The 19,832-nt window shown below is 33.1% G+C and overlaps 2 protein-coding genes and 1 long non-coding RNA gene across 3 annotated transcripts; 2 read left to right on the forward strand and 1 right to left on the reverse strand.

Moving 5' to 3' along the window:
• Window positions 1–4,461: 4,461 nt before the first annotated feature.
• On the forward strand, window positions 4,462–13,896 carry LOC145567357 (nuclear transport factor 2-like). Its single transcript, XM_081626619.1, has 9 exons — window positions 4,462–4,741; window positions 8,174–8,359; window positions 9,895–10,198; window positions 10,294–10,526; window positions 10,646–10,820; window positions 11,959–12,080; window positions 12,186–12,248; window positions 13,261–13,324; window positions 13,445–13,896. The coding sequence occupies exons 2-9, from the start codon at window positions 8,174–8,176 to the stop codon at window positions 13,690–13,692; spliced, it is 1,395 nt and encodes a 464-aa protein (XP_081482745.1). The 5' UTR covers window positions 4,462–4,741; the 3' UTR covers window positions 13,693–13,896.
• A 605-nt stretch (window positions 13,897–14,501) lies between these two features.
• On the reverse strand, window positions 14,502–15,694 carry LOC145568513 (uncharacterized). The gene is made up of 2 exons (XM_081627938.1): window positions 15,477–15,694; window positions 14,502–14,909 (listed from the first exon to the last, which is right to left on the reverse strand). The coding sequence occupies exons 1-2, from the start codon at window positions 15,636–15,638 to the stop codon at window positions 14,541–14,543; spliced, it is 531 nt and encodes a 176-aa protein (XP_081484064.1). The 5' UTR covers window positions 15,639–15,694; the 3' UTR covers window positions 14,502–14,540.
• A 1,608-nt stretch (window positions 15,695–17,302) lies between these two features.
• On the forward strand, window positions 17,303–19,243 carry LOC145568514 (uncharacterized). Its single transcript, XR_014095836.1, has 2 exons — window positions 17,303–17,442; window positions 18,865–19,243. It is a non-coding gene; the product is annotated as an uncharacterized LOC145568514 (long non-coding RNA).
• The last annotated feature ends 589 nt before the right edge of the window (window positions 19,244–19,832 follow it).

Raw genomic sequence — 19,832 nt, forward strand, 5'->3', positions numbered from 1 at the left:
TATTTTTTTTTTACACTTTTCTACATATAATATGTCATATATTTAAGTGTTAGGGCTAAAGTGATAAATTTGTACAAGTCTTAGTGAGTCTTAACAAGAATTTGATGACATTATTTTCAATGGGGATTACTAAAATGATGTCACATCCAACTCTTAAGACTTAGGGCTAAACTTGCTCTAAGTATTGCCTCACATATACTACTCTTTAAAATCTTTATCTTTATTTTTGACCCCATTTAATAGATACTCCCTCTTTTTTTTTTTAAATATTTGCTCTATTTCTCCACACGCGGAGTTTTAGGAGAAATCGAAGAAAGTAATAAAATATAGAGATGGTAGAGTTAGTGGACGGTAAATTGAAGAAGGGAGAATCTAAAAAAAAATAAAATGTAATTTTATTGGGTCCCATCAGGTGAGAGAAATGAATTAAATATTATAAAAGTTTTTCAAATAAGAAATTGGAGCAAGTATTTAAAAACGGTCGAAAATAGAAAGTGGGGCAAGTATTTAAAAATGGAGGGAATATAACTAGTGAGTAGCCATGTCGTTGCTCTGGGTTGCTACTATTAGACGTTGCCCGGGGTTGTTTTGTAATAATAATACGGAGTAATATTAATCTCGATTTTGTAGATTATCTTTCCTCTTCTTAAGTAAATTTCTCCGTAATTTTCTTAGGTGTTTTCATGCACATTTTCCTACGGAGTAATATTTTTTTGCTTCATAGGATTCGTCTATATAATTATCGTCCTACGAAGTGTATTAGTAGAAAATAAAACGACTATTTCCGAAATATTTATAAAATTATACTTCGTGTATTGTGAGTTGATTTTGAAAGGAATAATTCACATAGTTGCATATAGTAAAAGTCAGTTGCCAAAAAGCATAAAAGTGAAGGAGGTATCTTCCATCCTATATTCAGGAAAATGATACGGAGTAGATAAAAAAGTAAATTGACTTATGAGTCATGAGTCATGATGGAGGAAATTGACTTCACCTAATGTTATAGAGGTGTCAATTTGGGTGTCTATGTCGGGTTTGATAAGATTAAGCCAGATTAGGTCCATTCGCATGTCCATGTGAATCAAAATCTAATCAGGTTTTTCCTAATCGAGTCAGATTTTGACACCTCTACATATAACAAGTTAGTCAACTCCATTACGCCATTCTTCTGCAAAGTTATGTGAATATGGTTGTACCGTTGCACCTTGCACGCTTGCACCTATACATGGCCAAGAAGTCAAGTGACTCAAATTACATCCAATGAGGATAAGAATATAACTGCTATGCTTTCAACATCATAAAATTACGATTACAAATCATTTTTTATATAACAAGTAATTTATTTTACTAGACATCACAAAACATACCGAGTACCAGTACTCCAAACTTTATGTCTTCACATGGAGGATTCCAGGTAAACGATACAGTCATTCCAAGTCAACTATTTAGAAGTCATACAGACATACAGTCAAGGTCCTAGACAAGTAGATATTACATCAGACAAATTTTGCTTCTCAACACAACAAGTCAACATTACTGACTACAAAGTGATGCCAATCTCTTCTAGAATAGATACCACATTGACACACATTGTATCCTCTACAATTTACAATAATCCTTAGGTTAAGTAAAAGTAATTCAATATTAAGTAATTCTTCCGTTCTTTTTTACTTAACTCGTTTTGACTTTTATACTATTTACCACTTCTCCTTTGACCGTCTTATGAGAATAATATGTAAGGAAAAAGATATTCACGTTGGATCCTTTTAAATTCGTCTCAATAAGTACTATCATAATACATAACTTTTTATAGTTTTTATTTATGGAGAATTAAAGTTATTAATAGTTAAAGTTTTAGCAAGTGTGATAAAAAAAACAGGTTAACTAAAAAAGAATAGAGGAAGTAAGATTTTGTCAACTATATTACGGAGTAGAATGAAGTAAATATCATGACAATTTGCTGCAACTTCACTAATCATTACGGAGTACTACATTGGGAATGTAGTTGTAATGATTTTGGAAATGAGCTTATTTTTTTTTTTTTGAAGACATGGAAATGAGCTTATAAAGCATAGGACTAAACAAGCAATATTGATTTGTATTTTAATTTAATGGTTTTGGGAGTCCTTGATTTGAGTATTGTAAGATCTTATAATCAATAAGGTTGTACTTACAAGGATTATTAATTTGTGATTGTAGTTAATTAGTTTTGAAGACTCTTATTAATTGTGTGTTGAGATAATTATGATTAGTAAATGGTTATATATTCTTTGTATGCAACTAAAAAAGTGCAAAATAATAGATTATTGTTGTATTTTATGGGTTGAATGTGTAACATGACTAACATCGATACATTAGCATAATATCATATCATATTTCATTAATACGAGTTTAGTATTATTTGTTATAGTACGTAGTATTGTTTAAGAGACTCTTGTAATACATTATGGAAGGATAATATATGAGAATGAGAAGCTAAAATCAATTCCCTTTGAAGTTTATACTGGTGTTTTCAAGACTGTTGCACAAACTTTCACTCTTATCCTAAGAATGGTATAAATTATTACTTGATTATTTAGACCAAGAGTAGAATAATTAAAATAGTCAAATTAAACTCTAAATAATCTTAAGTGAGAGTTAGATTATTATTATTTATTTTTTCCTGATTGAAATCAATTTTGATATGGAGCAAGAAGAATCAGATACATTTTTTGACTTTTTATGAAAGGTTTGAAACTAGTTTAGGGAGCTAATACATGATCTGAAGCACCCCAAGCTAAGGAAACTAGTCGTCAACACACCTAGATTTTATTTGGAGTAGAGCGCAAGTCCCAAAAATATTTAATAATGTTAATAAGATATGATTCTAATTTCTAAGTTTTAGTAATCACTGTCCAAAACTTTATCCTTTTTCTAGCAAACATCTTCTATTTAACACGACAGATTAAACTTGTCAAGAATGTCAACCAATATAGTTACAGAACTTTGTAATTTTTACAGACCTTTTTTCTTACTAAACTCTTTAATTTACACACTTTTCTTCTTATTAAGGTTAAAAAATAAGTTCAGTAAAAATAATTTCAGTTCAATAAAAATAATTTCAGTTCAATAAAAATAATACTAAGTAAAAATAATTTTAGTTCAGTAAAATAAGTTCTGTTCAGTAAAAATAATTCCAGTTAGTAAAATTAAGTTCAGTTCAGTAAAATTAAGTAACTATAAAGAAGAAGTACAATAGAAAATCAGTAAAAATAATTTCACTTCAGTAAAATTAATTTCAATTCAATAAAAATAATTTCAATTCAACAAAAATAAGGTGAAGTGAACGGGGCCTAACTCTGTAATTCATGCACGTTTCTTCTTACTTTAAACGTTGTAAATTGTGTCAAGCCTGTAAAGTCAACTAAACTCCGATAGTTCATGTATGTTTCTTCTTTAAACTTTATGATATGCATTAAGCCGGTACAGGATAATAAACTGCGTATTTCGGACAGTTTTCCTCTTACTTTTACTCCCTTCGTCCCCAAATGATAGTCCCTTATGGCCTATTTTTAGTCCCAAATTGATAGTCCCATTTGCTTTTTTCAAGTACCATTAATATCAATTTTTTATCAAAATTTCCTCCAACTACAACAATATTTGTGCAAATTTAACTCTCCCATGTAAATTTTGTTTTTCAATGTACTTTTATTACTTTCTCTCTCTACTATTTTACATACCCAATGTAAATTTATTTTTTCAATGTAATTTTACTACTTTTATTTAAGTTTCTTAATTCCCGTGATTTTTGCCCATAAGGGATTATTATTTGGGGACGGAGGGAGTAATATTGTAAAACACATGACGTTTGTAAAGTCAATCAAACTCCATAAATCATGCAGGTTTCTTTTTAACTTTAAACATTATAGAACATGTTATGCCTATAAATAAAGCCAACAAAATAACAATAATTTTATTAATCTAAGATACTTGAGCTTGCTCATCGATAGCATTATTGCATGAATATCAAAATCTACGCTTGATTTTATAGGAGTGGTGGTATTTTTATTTTTATTTTTTACAAATATAGTTATAGTTGATCATTAATTTATGGGCAGAGTTAAAGGAAATAGCATAATACACCATTGTTTTTCACATATTGAGTGTGTTTCTATAATACTCATGAATATTATTCTATCTCAAAATATCCTAAATTATGAAAAAGCAAGCCGATACTTATAAAATATGCTTTGTAGTACTTGAGATAAAATTTTTCTTAAAATTCAATAAATTATCAAGACATCACCCGAATACAAAACTAGTTTATATAAATCTGAGAAACTCTAGCCAGCTCATCTATAACATAAAAATCAAAATCTACACTTGATTTGGAATACAATCAATTAAAAAAAAAAATAAAAAAAAACTCTCAAAACTAGCAAAGATCACAAATTTAAAATCTCAATTAGCATAGTTTCTTAATTTAGTACCAAAAAAAAAAAAAAAAAGAAAAAAAAAAAACTCGCAAAGAAAGACGAAAATCAGAAAATCACTAAACTACCCAAATTTGGGCATAAAAACAATTGTTCTTGGTTGATCTGATCACCATCTGATTAGCTTTGCAAAAATCACTTCTTTTTCCTTCTCCCAATTACTGCGTTTACTCTTCTTTGTATTTCTAGATCTCTGGGTTCCTCTTCTCTCTCATCCAAACTTGAATCATCAAGATCAAATTCAGCCCCACCCAAATCCATTATAAAAGGTACTATTTTTGCAAATCAATTGATTAATTTTGCTTAGTTTTTGACTTTTTGTTTAGAGATTATAATTTTTTCCTTCAAATGTTCATCTGGTTGTTTGATTAATGTTGTTAATTTTAGACATATTAGGAAATTGATCTGGGTTTATGAGCTTTTTTTTGTTAATTTTGAGTGTATATTGTGGTTGGGGTTTTTATAATTTTATAGATTTGTATTTATAATGGTGCTGATTTTGTTGGATATTGTAAATATTCGAGGTTTATGTTTGTATCATTGACCTGCAGATTGTTGAGCTTGCAATTAAGGCTCATTGTTTAGGTTTTTGACTTCTTGTACTTCGTATCAGTTATTGTTCTGGATATTAGAGCTCTCACGTCAATTCAGAAGTCTTAATTCGGTTTATGGTTTACAATTTTTGTTCTTTATGCTTAGAAACTTGCAGTATTGTTTGCTTTCGGATTTCAGCTTTATGCTTGTAGTAATCAATCTGATTCATTGTATAGCCAGTAATATAGTCTCATATTCTAGTTTCTTTGTCAAGTTCTTTCCATTATTTCCATAAATATATGAGCTTGCTCGCTAATTTTGCATCAATAATGTGTTTCTAGAATCATCTGATTAAATTTTGCTCATTCATATGTGTATGATTTTGGTTGGTTGTCTATGTTTTCTTGGTTATTTATCACACCCCATCTGACCTTTCTCTCTACCTCTTTTAACCTTTTGAATTGACCCTTGGGAGGAAGATTTTGGTTTCGTTTAAATTGAAGTTGTGGCATTTTTGTTTATGAACAAAGGTTACTTCTTTTTGTTGCTCAAGCCTGAAAAAGACTTCACTGCCATTTTCACAGCATGTGACTGCTTATGATTGTAGCCTTGTGCTCTTCACAATCTGCCTTTTTTAGCCAATGATCATTCTTAGGTTTGGCAAGACCTTCTATCGATAAAAGGTGTGTATGTATGCGTTGTCTGGGATCAGGGGAAAGATTTGTGATAGGAATTAGGAAGAGTACTTGTATTTGCCAATTATCCAAAAGCGAGCAAAAAGGGCAATCTGATATCAAGTCAGTGTGTCAGTAGGAAAATGACTGGGTAACTTACCCTATTTTTTTTTTTCTAAATAATATTTATTTATTTATATATCTTAAAGGACTTTCCCTGTTCAAGTTGTATCCTTTATATTTTCTAGACACTGTCTACTTTGTCTGCCTACAAAGGTACAAACACAAGTACACAACCCAAACTACTTTCAGTTACATGTGATTGAGCTATGGATGAGTGTTGCTGTTGAACTTCTTTGCCCATATCCATGAAAATGAGAGCATAGCCTGAATTTGCTCTAACCTATCACCTATGGCAAACTTTTTTTTATTGATGTATTTTTCTTGCTATTCTCACTCGATTATTTTTGGAAACCTTTAATGCAAGTTGCCAAAATCTCATTCTAATCAAGCATTGTCTCTTTCTGTAGTTGTCCTATAGTATTTCTAATCTCTATCGCCACATTTATATTCCAAGTCTTTAGCACCAGAATGTTCCAAAATTGTTATGAAAATTGAATAAAAGAACACTTCATTTGAAGAGACTGAGACTTATCAGATGTTTTCTGGAATTTCGTAGGGTATTTTGGGATTACTTTGTCTTGTGATTTTTTTTGGGATGCCTGAATTACTTCTTTGCAGAGTAGGGTAGCTGGGCCTTCTAAAGTTCTAAGAGGGTGTTTTGGTTATTGTTCAAGGATTGAAATGGATTGGACTATAGGACTTGATACCTAAAAGATCTGGTAGCACTGACTGTGGTGTTTCGATCATGGAACATTTGAACATCATTATCCCCTCCCCCTCCAGAAAAAAGAAAGGAGTGAGATTCACTGGTTCATTACATGTCCTCTCTTCCCTCTTTTGCTGTCCATCACTTGCAGCTCTCTTTCTCTTTCTCACCAAAACTGCTCAAACCACCAGTCCATACACCACAAGGCACAAGCTCACATTCTGTCACCTCTCCTTACTACTGTATTCACCCCTTCTTGCTTTCAACAACCATCGTTAATTCGCCCTTCCCAGGGGTGAAATGATATTGAACTTTGGAGTGTACCTGACAAAGGCTAACCATGTTGAAGTTTTTATCGATTGAAGTCATTAGCTACCTTCATCAATTTTCCATGCATGAAGCCTACGGAGAGGTGAAGTGAGGGAAAGGATGAGTTTACTTATTCTTTGGGTTTTTAGTCGCTGTAACTTTGAGGTCATTTTGAGAGGTGATTTTGAGTTGTGTGGAGTGTTGATTGATGGTTTCTGAAGGGTGGCTGTTGGACGGCAGCAGGGGTGTTTATCTATTGGAAAAGTAGAGAGATATAGGAGAGATTAAATTGGTACTGCATAGGCTATTGTTGATTGTTATTGATCATTGCAAACCAAAGGTGAAATGAGCAGCAGATTTCAGCAATTTTCGGTGCTGGACAGCAGCCAGTATATTATTCGAAGTTTTTACTTCTTTGTTCCCTTTCTCTCTCCCTCCCTTGCCCCACCAGCACCCCCCCCCCCCCCCCCAACAGTTCTTCTTTTTCCGTCCTTTTAGACCTGTAGGAGGAGATAAGTGGTCTCATAGTTTGCTGTTTATTTTGTTGGGGGTTAAAGTGGCTTTCAAGGTTAGACAGTTTTCTTAGTTTTATTAGTATTTTTTTAGGATGTAGAATAGGCACTTGTTAAGCGTTCCCAAGTGCTAAATCTTACTAAGATGGATCTGGGATATAATTTTCTGGAAAAGTTTGAAGAGTAGAGAGGAAGCTAGGTTGATGGTGTGTGTATATGTTTCCAGTCGTAGATACCTTCCCATATATATTTTACTATACATGATATATGTTATTAGTGAAACTCCAGGTATAAAGCTGAAAGAAACACTAGAGCTTTAATAGGCTGATCTCAGTCTGACCAAGCTCAATCTGAACTTCATTTAGCAGGTTTGATACCCTGAAGAGTATTTATGAGCCGAAATTACTAATCACTTTTATGAAGGTTGAACTTAAAAAATATTCAGGGAAGTGGTCGAAGTGAAGATGCTTCTTCAAGTGTTTTTGCCCTCTGTCGAGCCTGTTCATTTCAATAGTATTTTTATGCCAAAACTTTAAGACAAAATATTGGGGATGGGTACAAAAACTTTGAAACAGTGAAATTTTCCAATTTATTTTGTAGTTTATCTGGTTTATGATGTTGCTCTGCCCAGGCTTTCCTTTTCTGTCCTTCACATCGTTTGTGCTCATGGGTTGTTTCTGCATGAATTTTCACTTACTGTGCACATAGACAATTAGCCATCCTTGTAGCAAATCTTACACTTTAAATCAATGTCTGTTGTTTATTGCTTTTCTTTGGGACCTATTTTGTCCCTTTTGGCCATAATAATTTGTGAAGTATGCTTATTTAGACTTTTTGTTTCAGATGGCAACGCAGGCAGAAAGTCCTGCCAGCACTCCAAGTGCTCAAATTGTTGGCAATGCTTTTGTGGAGCAGTATTACCTCATTCTTCACCAATCACCAGAGTTGGTTTACAGATTTTATCAAGATTCAAGTGTTCTGAGTCGCCCAGATTCAAATGGGGTTATGACATCTGTTACGACCATGCCTGTATGTTTAGTAGATTTTAGAAAGCTGTACTCATATTTTGAAGATTTTAATTACCTATGAATTTCTTTTTAGGGCCTGTTTGTTTTATCTTATTTTAACTTATTTTTATCTTATTTAAGAAAAAATTCAAGAAAATATAAGTTTACACAGAATAGTATCAGACATATTAGCTTTTATTCAGAAAATATTATACACATTTGTGTTATTTCAGATAAGTTACTTATTTTAGTTCAAATAAGTTTAGATATAATACAAATTAAAGCCTTAGTCTGCATTCCTGCTTGGAGTATAACCAGTTATAAAATATCATATGTTTCTCATGGTGCTAACATGGCATTAGGAGATAGAATAAAAATATAATTGATCATGAATTGGTCTAGGACTCTAGGAACAAGATCTCTAGATAATTGGGAACAAGTTCTCTAGATAATTGGTGTTTGAGGTTAGTCTTTGATGTACAGAGATGGGTGATAAATTTATTATTTTTATTCTTTTGGCTGTCAAAGGAAACAACTATAATTCTGTACATGAAGGGCTCTGTTTTTCAACCTTTCCTAGAAGGGGCTAGGGATTGTTGATGCAGTTTTAAAAATCTTTGGTGTTTAGGCATGTGTGCTGATGTTGGTTTATCTGTCTATTGGTGTTGCTTTACTACTGTGAAACCATTATATACTTATTTTGGTTATTAATAAATATTTGGTTGCCAAAAAAAAAAAAAAAAAAAAAAAAAAAAGAAAAAAGGTGCAGTGATTCCTTTACTAGTACGGGTGGTATATCTCTGGCATTGTAAAGTGTACATCTATCTATAATATTATTAAAACTCATGGGGACAACATGCTAACGGCATGTGTCACTCATATGCCACATATGCACTACATGTCATCCCTCTTCTCTCACCATATTGAATTGTATTAATGTTTAGTCTCTTCAACAAAAACTCTTCATTGGTCTAACTTTAATGCTATATAATACAATAGTGTTTAATTTAATTGAAAAACTTTTCATATTGACCTCTTATTACATTTTCATTTAGTTATTAATATTGTTCAACATTAACTCTTCTAAATTAATTTAATCAAACTTATAATTTATGATGATTCGGGGCATCGTGCGGGTCAATAACTAGTTTAGTATGATAGTTCCTAATTTGATGATTCACTTTTTTTTCCTCCTTCCCCACAGTGGCAATTCTGGTTATTAAGCTGAAGTGCTAAGAATATTCTGAATTTTCTTACAAAAAATAATGAGGAACCAGATAGTGTTACATGCTAATAAGCTTGTTGTCTTGATGCAATGATGTCTGAAAATTTTTATTATGCTGTAGACTCTAGAATGTACGATTTCATTGGTTGTGCTGTAAAAGTATAATAGTAACCCCTAATGGGGCTGCAGTTGCTTTATATATGCAACACATCACCTTCCTGGTCTTCTTGTTAATCACTGAATGACCAGAGTCATTAGATTCTTTTGGGAAGGGTGGATGAGATTTGATGTAACTATCTCTATGTATTAACTGAAATTTAATACTTTTACAGGGAATTAATGAAAAAATCGTGTCTTTGAATTACAAAGATTATGTTGCTGAGATAAAGACTGCTGATGCTCAGCTATCCCTGGGGGGTGGAGTGATTGTTTTGGTTACTGGTTACATGACTGGAAAGGATAATGTGAGAAAGAAATTTGCACAATCATTCTTTTTGGCTCCTCAAGAGAAAGGTTTTTTTGTCCTAAATGACGTCTTTAGGTACGTAGAAGATGAAGAGTCAGCAGTGGCAGCCTCAGATCCTGTTAATGTTGCTGTTGAACATGTGAAAGAAGCTCCGCAGGCATCACTGCCAGGTACATTTTGATTTTTACCTATAGTCTATAAATGCACGCTCGTTGTAGTTTTGTTGAGAACTATATTTCATAGTTTTATTTCATTTTACTTTCAGAGCAGCCTCCTCCAGCTCCAGTCCATAATGGACCAGTCCCTGAATCCTCGTATGAGGAGGACCTTACTAATGAGGCTGAAGTATGTGATCCTTCGGATAATGAAGATGGGTCAGTAACTGAAGAGGAGGTTATTGACCCCCCAAGTCAGTTAAATCAGAGTAAGGCTGTAACTGTCACTTCAGAGCTATCTGCCTCTCAAGATGATGGACCCAAGAGATCCTATGCATCAATTGTAAGCTCACAGAGTCACAGTTGACTCTCTTATTTTAATTAGTTTTTTTTTTTTTTTTTTTTTTTTTTTTTTTTTTTTTTTTTTAATGTTGAACCTGTCTAAATAGCTGTCTGTTACAGCTGAAGGCTATTAAGGCCAATATATCACCTGCACCAGTCAAAGCACCTGCGTCTAACGTCAAGGTCAAGCCTCCAACTAGAAACCAGGAAGTCACTGTGAAACCTGCTCTAGTATCAGAGCCATCAGCTTCCACCAGTGAAACTGGTCCTGAAAAAAGCGATGTTCCTGAGGAAGGTGCTTGATTTGTTTCTTTTCGTCTTTTTTTTTTTTTTTTTTCTTTTTTTAAAATTTTTGCTATGTTTGTTAATACGGTAATAATGTTATCAAAACTTTGTGATATTGAAGAACTCAGTATTTATTATATTTCATAGCAACAAACTGTTGTGTTACTTGTAAAAAAAAGTCACTGTCATGACTGTGATGCTGTTGCGGAAGTGTCATCTCATGGGTGTTTGTCATATGTTCTTTGATAATCTGGAAAGTATCAATTATTCAAATTTATAATGTGTTACTTGTTAAAAAATCAGTCACTGTCATGACCGTGATGTTGTGGAAGTGTCTTCTCGTGGGTGTTTGTCATATGTTCTTTGACAATTTCTTAAGTATCAATTTTATTATTGTAATTTAAGACTTTTGGTCCATATCTCTCTTTTAGGTTACAGTTGAAGTAATTTTTGAACCATAATATCTTTGTTTGATAAGAAACAAGAATTTTAAAACATGAGTTTGAAGTTATCTTTTATCTAAATCTGATGATTATACTAATGGCCTTCATAACATTTGAAAACAGATGGTGCAGGAAGATATTGGTCTGTAATGGATGTCATGTTGTGTTAATAATACATGCATTACAATTTACAAAACAGTTTTTGCGGTACAAGAAATTGAAATCTACAAAGTAAAAGAGAAAGACCTTTACAGAATTGAATGGTTTAATTCAATTCCATTGATGCTACCCTTGCTATGATTGAATAAACTTTATTTAGTTTGAGTTTCATTGATGCATGCACTGGTTATTTGACATTTGCTTTCATCTGGTTAATACTTAAAAATTAGATATATTCTTGCATAGGTTAGGAATTACAACTGTTTTAGATATAATAAGTATTAAAATGATTACAGCTGAGTTAAAGTTACATTTTCAAGAAACCTAGTTACGTTGAATCTCAAAAATCCAGTAGTGATAGCCTTGGAGAAAGGTCAGATAGAGTTGTAATTAAGGTGATGCATATGGACGTATTTTTATGAATGTTGTGGATATATGATGATGATGATTACCGGGTGATGGTAATCTCTATCTATAATTTTCATAGCGGTCTAGTTTTTGTGTCCTTTTTCCATGGTTCTGAGTTGTGCTTTTTGTCTTGTGAAGCTGAAGGTCACTCCATATATGTGCGAAATTTGCCACAAAATGCAACTTCTGCTCAACTTGAGGAGGTCTTTGCAAAATTTGGGCCAATTAAGCAAGGTGGTGTCCAAGTAAGAAGTAACAAGGTATCTGTCTACAAAACTTCTGTTAATGATTAGTGAAAATTTTCCAACCCTCATTAGTTCTAATATTGTATAATTACATATATGATTTTTTTTTTGGTCAAGCAGCAGGGTTTCTGCTTTGGTTTTGTCGAGTTTGAATCCGCGAGCTCCATGAAATCTGCAATTGAGGTATGGTGTTCAAAAAACTTCTTACAAATGTCATCTTTGACATTGTTAGTCACCATGCTGTGTGTAGTTTATCTACTCTCCTGTACTTTGTGTATGGTAGACTATTGCTCTTACTTCCTCTTCTCTCCCAATGGTAGGAAGAAAATGGACAGAACAATGTAGGAAATAAAAGTAGAAGAGTGTGAATGTATGGTGCTTAATATGAATCACTGAGCAAGTCAGCAGCTTTTTTATCAGTGAAGTATTCTGGCAAAGTTTTATTTCTGGTTATGATGTAGTATAGGGACTGGTGATGCAAAAGAAAGAATGGAGCCAGTGTTTTGTGTTTAGAGTATTTGATCTGTCAATGTTGCTGGTGTGGATGTAGTTATGGAGAAAAGTAGCTTAATCTATAGCTCTACTTGTTTCTTATTTCGATTGAGAAACTGATCGGAAGGCCTGATGCGCCTTTCTGTAGTTAATAGATGGGGTTGAAAGGCGGAAATTTTTAGGGGTGCAGCAATTGAATATTCTGCTGTTTTTTGCTTAAGTGCTTAAGTCCTCACTGTGATATTCATTTTGCTTTACTTTGCATCAAATTGACTGATGTCACTGACCTAAGAAGTCCGATGATAGGATATCATATACCCCATATAATATACCTCATCTTCACCCATTAAACTAAGGATGAAAGATTGTCATCTTAGATGGTTTTTTTTAATCTTGATGGTTCGTACTGCCTATGACTTGACAATGGCCCAACTGAGACAAAGTATTATTGATTTATGGTAAGCTAGCTTTTGTTGAGCTTCAGGCTGTTAACTTGAAGTAGTTCTAGGCTTTGTAATGTCCTAAGTAAACTCCAAAATTTTAAATTGAAGTGAAAATCATGCATTTTTTTATTCTTTTATTTTGGTGCAACAGTAATTTGGACTCAATTTTAAATGTTGCATTTTCGTGACAATTCGCATATAAGTAATTATTATTTATGACACCACTTTCCTTGATTCCACTCTTAATTGTATTTTTCCAGGCCTCTCCCATTTTGATAGGGAGCCGTAAAGCTGTAATAGAAGAAAAGAGAACTACAACTCGAGGTAAAATTAAAGTTTCAGCCTTATCTCTCTTCAACAAAAAAGAAGCCAAATTAAGCAAACTTTTTCCCTGATTTATTTTAAATGGGTGGTTCTGATGATCAGTGGATATTCATTTTGCAGTATCTGCTGCTGCAACTACCAATAGTGGAAGAGGGAGGTACCCATCTTCAAGGGGTGGCTTTCGCAGTGAGAGCTTTAGAGGGCGTGGAAACTTTGGTGGAGGTCGTGGTTATGGAAGAAGCGACTTTAGAAATCAGGGTGAGTTTTCAGGTAAACCTAGGGGTGGAGCTGGAAGAGGAGCTGAAGGTTATCAACGAGTTGATCAGAATGGAACTGGAAACCCTGGTCGTCAAGGTGGACAGAAGTAGATGAGGAACAATATTTTGATTTGTTTGGTATACACGTGATGAGTTTTCCTATTAACTGTTAATTTAGGGTTTAGGCACTGCTGGATCCTTGATCCTTTCGAATGCGGCTTTTAATTTTTTAATATTTTTTTTTGGTTTTCTAATATATGAATTTAGAAATTTGATTATTTTCCTAATAATAATGTGCCAATTTTCTCTTACAAATTTTTTGTTGGCTCATGATGGCCTGGTTGCTGTTGTCTGGTGTATTTTGTATGATGTTTATAAACTCACGTTCTCTATGAAGGTAGTGTATTCTGGTATTTTATCTATACAAAAGAACAAATATTTATTTATTTTTGGTATATGGGAGTTAAAGCTTAAGTGCTAAGGCGTAAAGGTTTGGGATCCATTTTAACCGAACGCATTTGGGGAGAGGGGAATCGCACCATATTTGTGAGCTTGTGTACGATGTATGTATGCCCTGCCGCCCTGGGCGTGTCATGATGTGCATAGGGACATAGGGTGCATGTCATGCCCGCGTTGTCCTAGAAAGGTACACTTGAGTGTAAGATAGATTCATAGCATCAAGTTATGTCATGTTTTTCTTGTAACACCTTCCCTGCAATCCTGTGTATCTATAATTTGTTCATAACGCATGAAAAGCTGAAAACCTTGTGAAAGTAGCTTCTCCAATTGCTAAAATTTGTCAAGGCTAAGATTGCATGCCTATGCTTTTCATGATCCTTAGCAAATGTATTCATACTTCAAGTATATAATAGTTCAAGCAGTATAATCTATGGTAAGAATAGATCGAACGAATTACATAGTACACAAATAAGGAGCATATATTATTTCTTCAGCAAAAATTATTCGATATCCTGTAGGTTTGCTACAAGATTCGAAGCAGCAAAAGCTGCAGATCCTCCGACAACACTAAGCAGTGCAACCAAAACCTGGACAGCTATTTCCCAGGTGTGATCCTCAGGTACCAGAAAAACGAAAGCAGGGCCAAGAAGTAAGAGCCCCAGGCTAAGCGTGAAAAGGGTTGATGGGGTTTCCGGGTTTGTTGCTGCTGATAATACACCCAACTCTTCAGCCTTTGACAACAGACCTAGTTCCTCTATTGTTGTTAATGACAATCCTGCTTTCTCTGCTGCTGAAAGTAACCCTGCTTTCTCTGCCTTTGTCAGCAGTCTCAGCTGCTCCACCCGCGTCAGCAGCTTCACCGAATTACCCTGCATTTATTTTAAGAAAGAGGGTTACATGACTCTTCACCTTGTACCCAATCTCCTCTCAAATCGGAAATACTACCCCCCACCATTCCACATTCACAATTTTAAACCATACATTGATCACTAAAACCATATTTCAAGAACTCCTAATGTATAACAGAACAAAAACTTTCTGCAGTTTGATAAAACATTCATTAATTGAATGCAAAATCACTTCAATATTCCAAGGAAAATAGTATTTTACTCCCTTTATTTCGCAATAATAAATCAAACTTCGATTTTAAGCCGTCCCAAATAATAATAAGTCCATAAGCCAGATACCAAATTTCCCATTATGTAACAATCTGGTATAATTTTTATTCTTATCTACTAAGTATACAAGAATTCATGACCTCAAAAATGAAGAATGTTGCAAAATACTGCATACAGTCATACTGACATAACTTTCACATTTACACTACTAGTAGCAAGAAAAATTTTACAGCACAAATATGCTGCGAATAATGAAACACGGATATTTTAAACTAGTAATGTGACAACTAATTTTGAGCCGAGATATTGTGTTATTACCTTTTTAGAGCCAGAGGTTTTGGTGGATGACGACGAGTTGGACTTCTTAGTGGCCATAGATAAAACCTGCATTGCCCTTGTTCCATTGAAAGTATTATGTGAATAACATTGAAACTTTACAACAGGAATTCCTCTACTGCTGAGTGCAGCTGAGGCTTCCATTTTGGGTGTGTTGCTGATGTTTTTGAGCAGAGTTTGTGAATAATTATTAGCCTTTAATTTAGTTTCTATATTTTGCTACAATCAAAAGGGAAAGATTTCTTGAAAGGCAATCTCTATAGTTTTGTAAACAAAAATTGTGATGAACAAAGGATTTGTTATCCGATGCTGTTACGCCCACGTGTTCATTATTGCTTGGCCACTTACATCTCATGGGCCCTCCTTTCTAGCTCAATTTATTTATTTATTTATTTATTTATTATTATTATTATTTTTTTTCCTTTTCATTATTACTATGGATTATTATTTGTAAGAAAATGTTAAAAGTACTCCAAATAATTCGAGGAAGCCCCAATTAATCAATTTGATAAACAAAATTTGTTTATCAAATGACAAAATGGTAAATAAAACAACATAAATGCCTAGTTATCATGGCATTTTCGTAAATATATCAACAACAATGGAACCCGTATTTACTAAAAAGTTGTTGATTTATTTATAATTTTTCCATTTTTGTTTATCATATTGATAAACTTGTATTTTCTCAAATAATTCTTATATAAAAATAACAATTGATTGACGCACTTACATTTGACACATATCTAACATATTATATATGTCAATGTTGACCTTATTGTATATAATTAAATATTACAAAAACATACAAGTATAAAATAGTTGATATTACAAAATTTTCAATCAATTCTTATTTAACAATATGTTTTAGGATAATTTTTTTTTTTTTAAAAAAAAATACTCGTACTACTTTTTTGTCATAGTTACTATAGTTAACGTTGATATGTTATAGTAAAAAAAAAAAAAATTAAACGTGTCAATTATTATAGCACAGAGAGAATAAAAAATAAGGTACAAGGCAAGCCTAATATGAAACATGAGTGGTGGATTGTGTTGTGTGACTTGCTAAGCCAAGGGTTACATGAGTAATTTTATCCAATGAACTGCTAATTGAATGAGTGGTTCTACCTTTGGACAAAACCTTTAATGCAATTAGCGGTTTAATGCAAACCATTAAAAAAATTCGGTGTTTATTTTAGGGTATTTTATAAAATTGCTTTATGATAATAGTATTCTAATAAGAGTAAGCTTAGGGCTTGTTCTCTTCAGCTTAAATTCAGTTCAATTTAGTTCAGTTGAGCTCCAATCAGTTCAGTTCAATTCCTAATTTCATTCTCTCATAAATAATTCATTTCAGAAGTTTAATTTAGCTCCAATTAATCCAGTGCAGTTCAGTTCAATTCACTTCATCTCAGTTCAGTAAATCAAAACAAATCCAAAGTTAAACAAAAAATTGTTTATCAAGTGAGAATGGTAAATAAAGCAATAAAATTGTCGTTTTATAATTATATCAACAACTCTACTCAAAAAAAAAAAAAAAAAAAAAAAAAAAAACTCTAGACTCATATTATATATATATATATATATATATATATATATATATATATATATATATATATATATATATATATATATATAAATGATTTATTTATTATTTTGATGATAAAACTTGTAATTTCGCCTCCAAAATGGATCAACTAATAAAAAGAAGGAAAACAAAATAAATAAATAATTTGAATATATAGTGTTAAAAAAAAATGAATAAATAGTGGCATTTGCCGAATAAGCCCTTCTTAATTGCTGCTATATTTGCACTCGATCGTTTTACCGTGAAAACCCTAAACCCTAAATCAAAGCTCCAACAATGGCAGACCTCCCAATCTCAGTCGACAGTATTAAGCGATTCTGGCACTCCCAGGTTCACGACCCAGAAAAGTGGGCTTTCAACATGGTGATCATTATATTTCTCACCCCTAATTTTTTCTTTCGCACTTTCAATTTTGTGGCTTTCTTCCCCCTTTTCTTCTTCAATCCATCTGTTTATGTGATTAATGTATAAAGTTTTGATCTCCGTTTTTATTTTGGCGATTTAATATACTTAGATTCGCAATTTTATGCATAAATCATATGTTTATATTGATTATTATTTTGCTATATTCTGTTTGACTTGGAAGGGATTTACGATTATATATCCTAGAATTCTGTAAATTTAAGGGGCATTTACAATGTTAAAATGATCATGTTTGATATTGTCTTCCTTTTGCAAATTTTTACGCGTTTAATTTCTTCTTTGAGAGGTTAGCAAAATTGTATAAGCAAGAAATGGGTTAATTGGTTTTGGACAATATAATGTAAAAGTGGGATTCATTTGTATAGATAAGCATTGGCCCATTGGTGGTGCTCTTATAGGATGTGGAAGGTTAATCTTATATCCTGAATGAGGGATTATCTAGTTAGTTTCTACCCTCACGACCATACCCTGTACCTGCTGTTTTAAAATTATGGTTTCCACCCGCTTGGTGTTGCAAATTTGTAATTGCCGGTTGGTTTTCGTTTTCCATGCCCGGTTTGTTGTGTTGGTGGTGGATACTGGATCTGCCTCTTACCGTATCGCCCTTTATAAATATTTATTTTTTCATTATATCACAGGTTTGTAGATTAGTTTGCTTTCTATCTTAGTGTTTTGGCGCTTGACTTAAGTGCTTATTGGTCTTTTTAATTAGATTTTTAGTTTAGCTTTGGACTTCTTTTGGTTGTTTGGTCTTGGGGTATAGTTCACGTGTATACTTGGGATTTTGTTCAATTGTAGCATAGTTGTCTACCTCTTGTTAAGGATAGCATATGGAAAATGTCTCTGCTTATTATATTGCTGTCAATTTTGACTGGGACTGGTTTTTTAAGTCCCTATTAGTATGTCTTCTTTAATTCGGTTTGCGTTTTCTGATGCTCTAGAAACTGGTTTCATATATCGTATGCAAATGCTTGAGATGTCTTAGGAATGTAGGAGGTTTATATGGTTTTGTTCTTTTTGGACACCCCCACATCACACTCTATTGTGGGAAGTTGGATTGGTGGAGGGAGCTTATAGGTAATCTGTTCAATAAAGCAATCTTTACTATGAAAGAGGATTTTTTTGAATGCAACTTGACCCGGTATAAACTCAGTGTTGTACATTTATTGTTTCACAATATTGGATTTGTTTGTTGCCTTTACAGGCCATGTTATTGTTGGTGTCCTTGTTGGTCTGTGGAGGCCTGGGGAAAGCTTTACTATCAGAATTACATTGTATTAAATTAGCTTCAATAACTTTTTGGCATTGTAGGTGAATAGGTTGTAATGCTTATATGTTTCTAATTCTGGGTCTATTTTGCAGAGATTTTTGCGTGCTGCAGGAATGTTTGGCGGCTCAATCATTCTTCTACGAAACTTTGGAGATGCTATTGCTTTGTAGATGAGGATGATGGGATTTGAAGCGTGCTTTATGCTTGAATTACAAACTAGTTTTCTATCTCTTTTAGCCTTTGCAGTATCTTAGTAAAGCTCAAGTCCTTTGTACTATAAGATTTTACTTTTTATTAGTATATCTAGTTTTGGCCTTAGGCAGCATACTATAAGCTGTGCTAAGAGTTGTTACATTTTGGTTTGAAGTTTGAATTTAATGTTAGTTGCAAAGGTCACTTGAAACTTGTTGGCTTTGCTTTAGCTTTTTTGTTCTAATTTCAGTTGAATGAAATAAATCTTTGGTTCCGTCACCTTTTCTCTCTACCGCAATAGCTATCAGGCTTCAAAATTTGTATATTCAGAAGGGCTTGTACACTATGCATGAGGATTTTGAAAATTTTGTTGTAGGAGAAACTGGCAAGGCAGCAACTCAAGAACACTCTTATTTATATACAGAACCCAACAGTCAGCAGTCTCAGCACACCCTCAGAAATGGAGGGTTGTGACCTGTGCGCGGATGCCTCTTCTGTGTGTTGGAGTACTTGTAAGGACAAAATGCAGAAATTTGTATCCAGTAGATTTCCATTTAGGGATTAAATGTTTAATACACTTGTCACCATAGAGTAAAGCATAGAAAAGCAGACCTAATATGCTCCTCCGATCTCATATTAGTTCATTTGTACGTCTTCGAGTATTATAGGGATGGAGCTCATGATGAAGCAAAGCTAAAACAAACTCAAAATCTATCAAAAGATTCTTTAATTGACTATAATTAGTTGCTCTACACACTGGGGAGTTACCTCAAAAGAGAACACATACATTAATATGAGATCGTTAGAAAAAGGTGTATATGATGGAGAAGTTTAAGCAAAACTCTTGAATGCCTTGCTCTAAGCCTCT

The sequence above is a fragment of the Chenopodium album genome, chromosome 11, assembly GCF_948465745.1.
Source record: "Chenopodium album chromosome 11, dcCheAlbu1.1, whole genome shotgun sequence".
Taxonomy (NCBI): Eukaryota; Viridiplantae; Streptophyta; class Magnoliopsida; order Caryophyllales; family Amaranthaceae; genus Chenopodium; species Chenopodium album.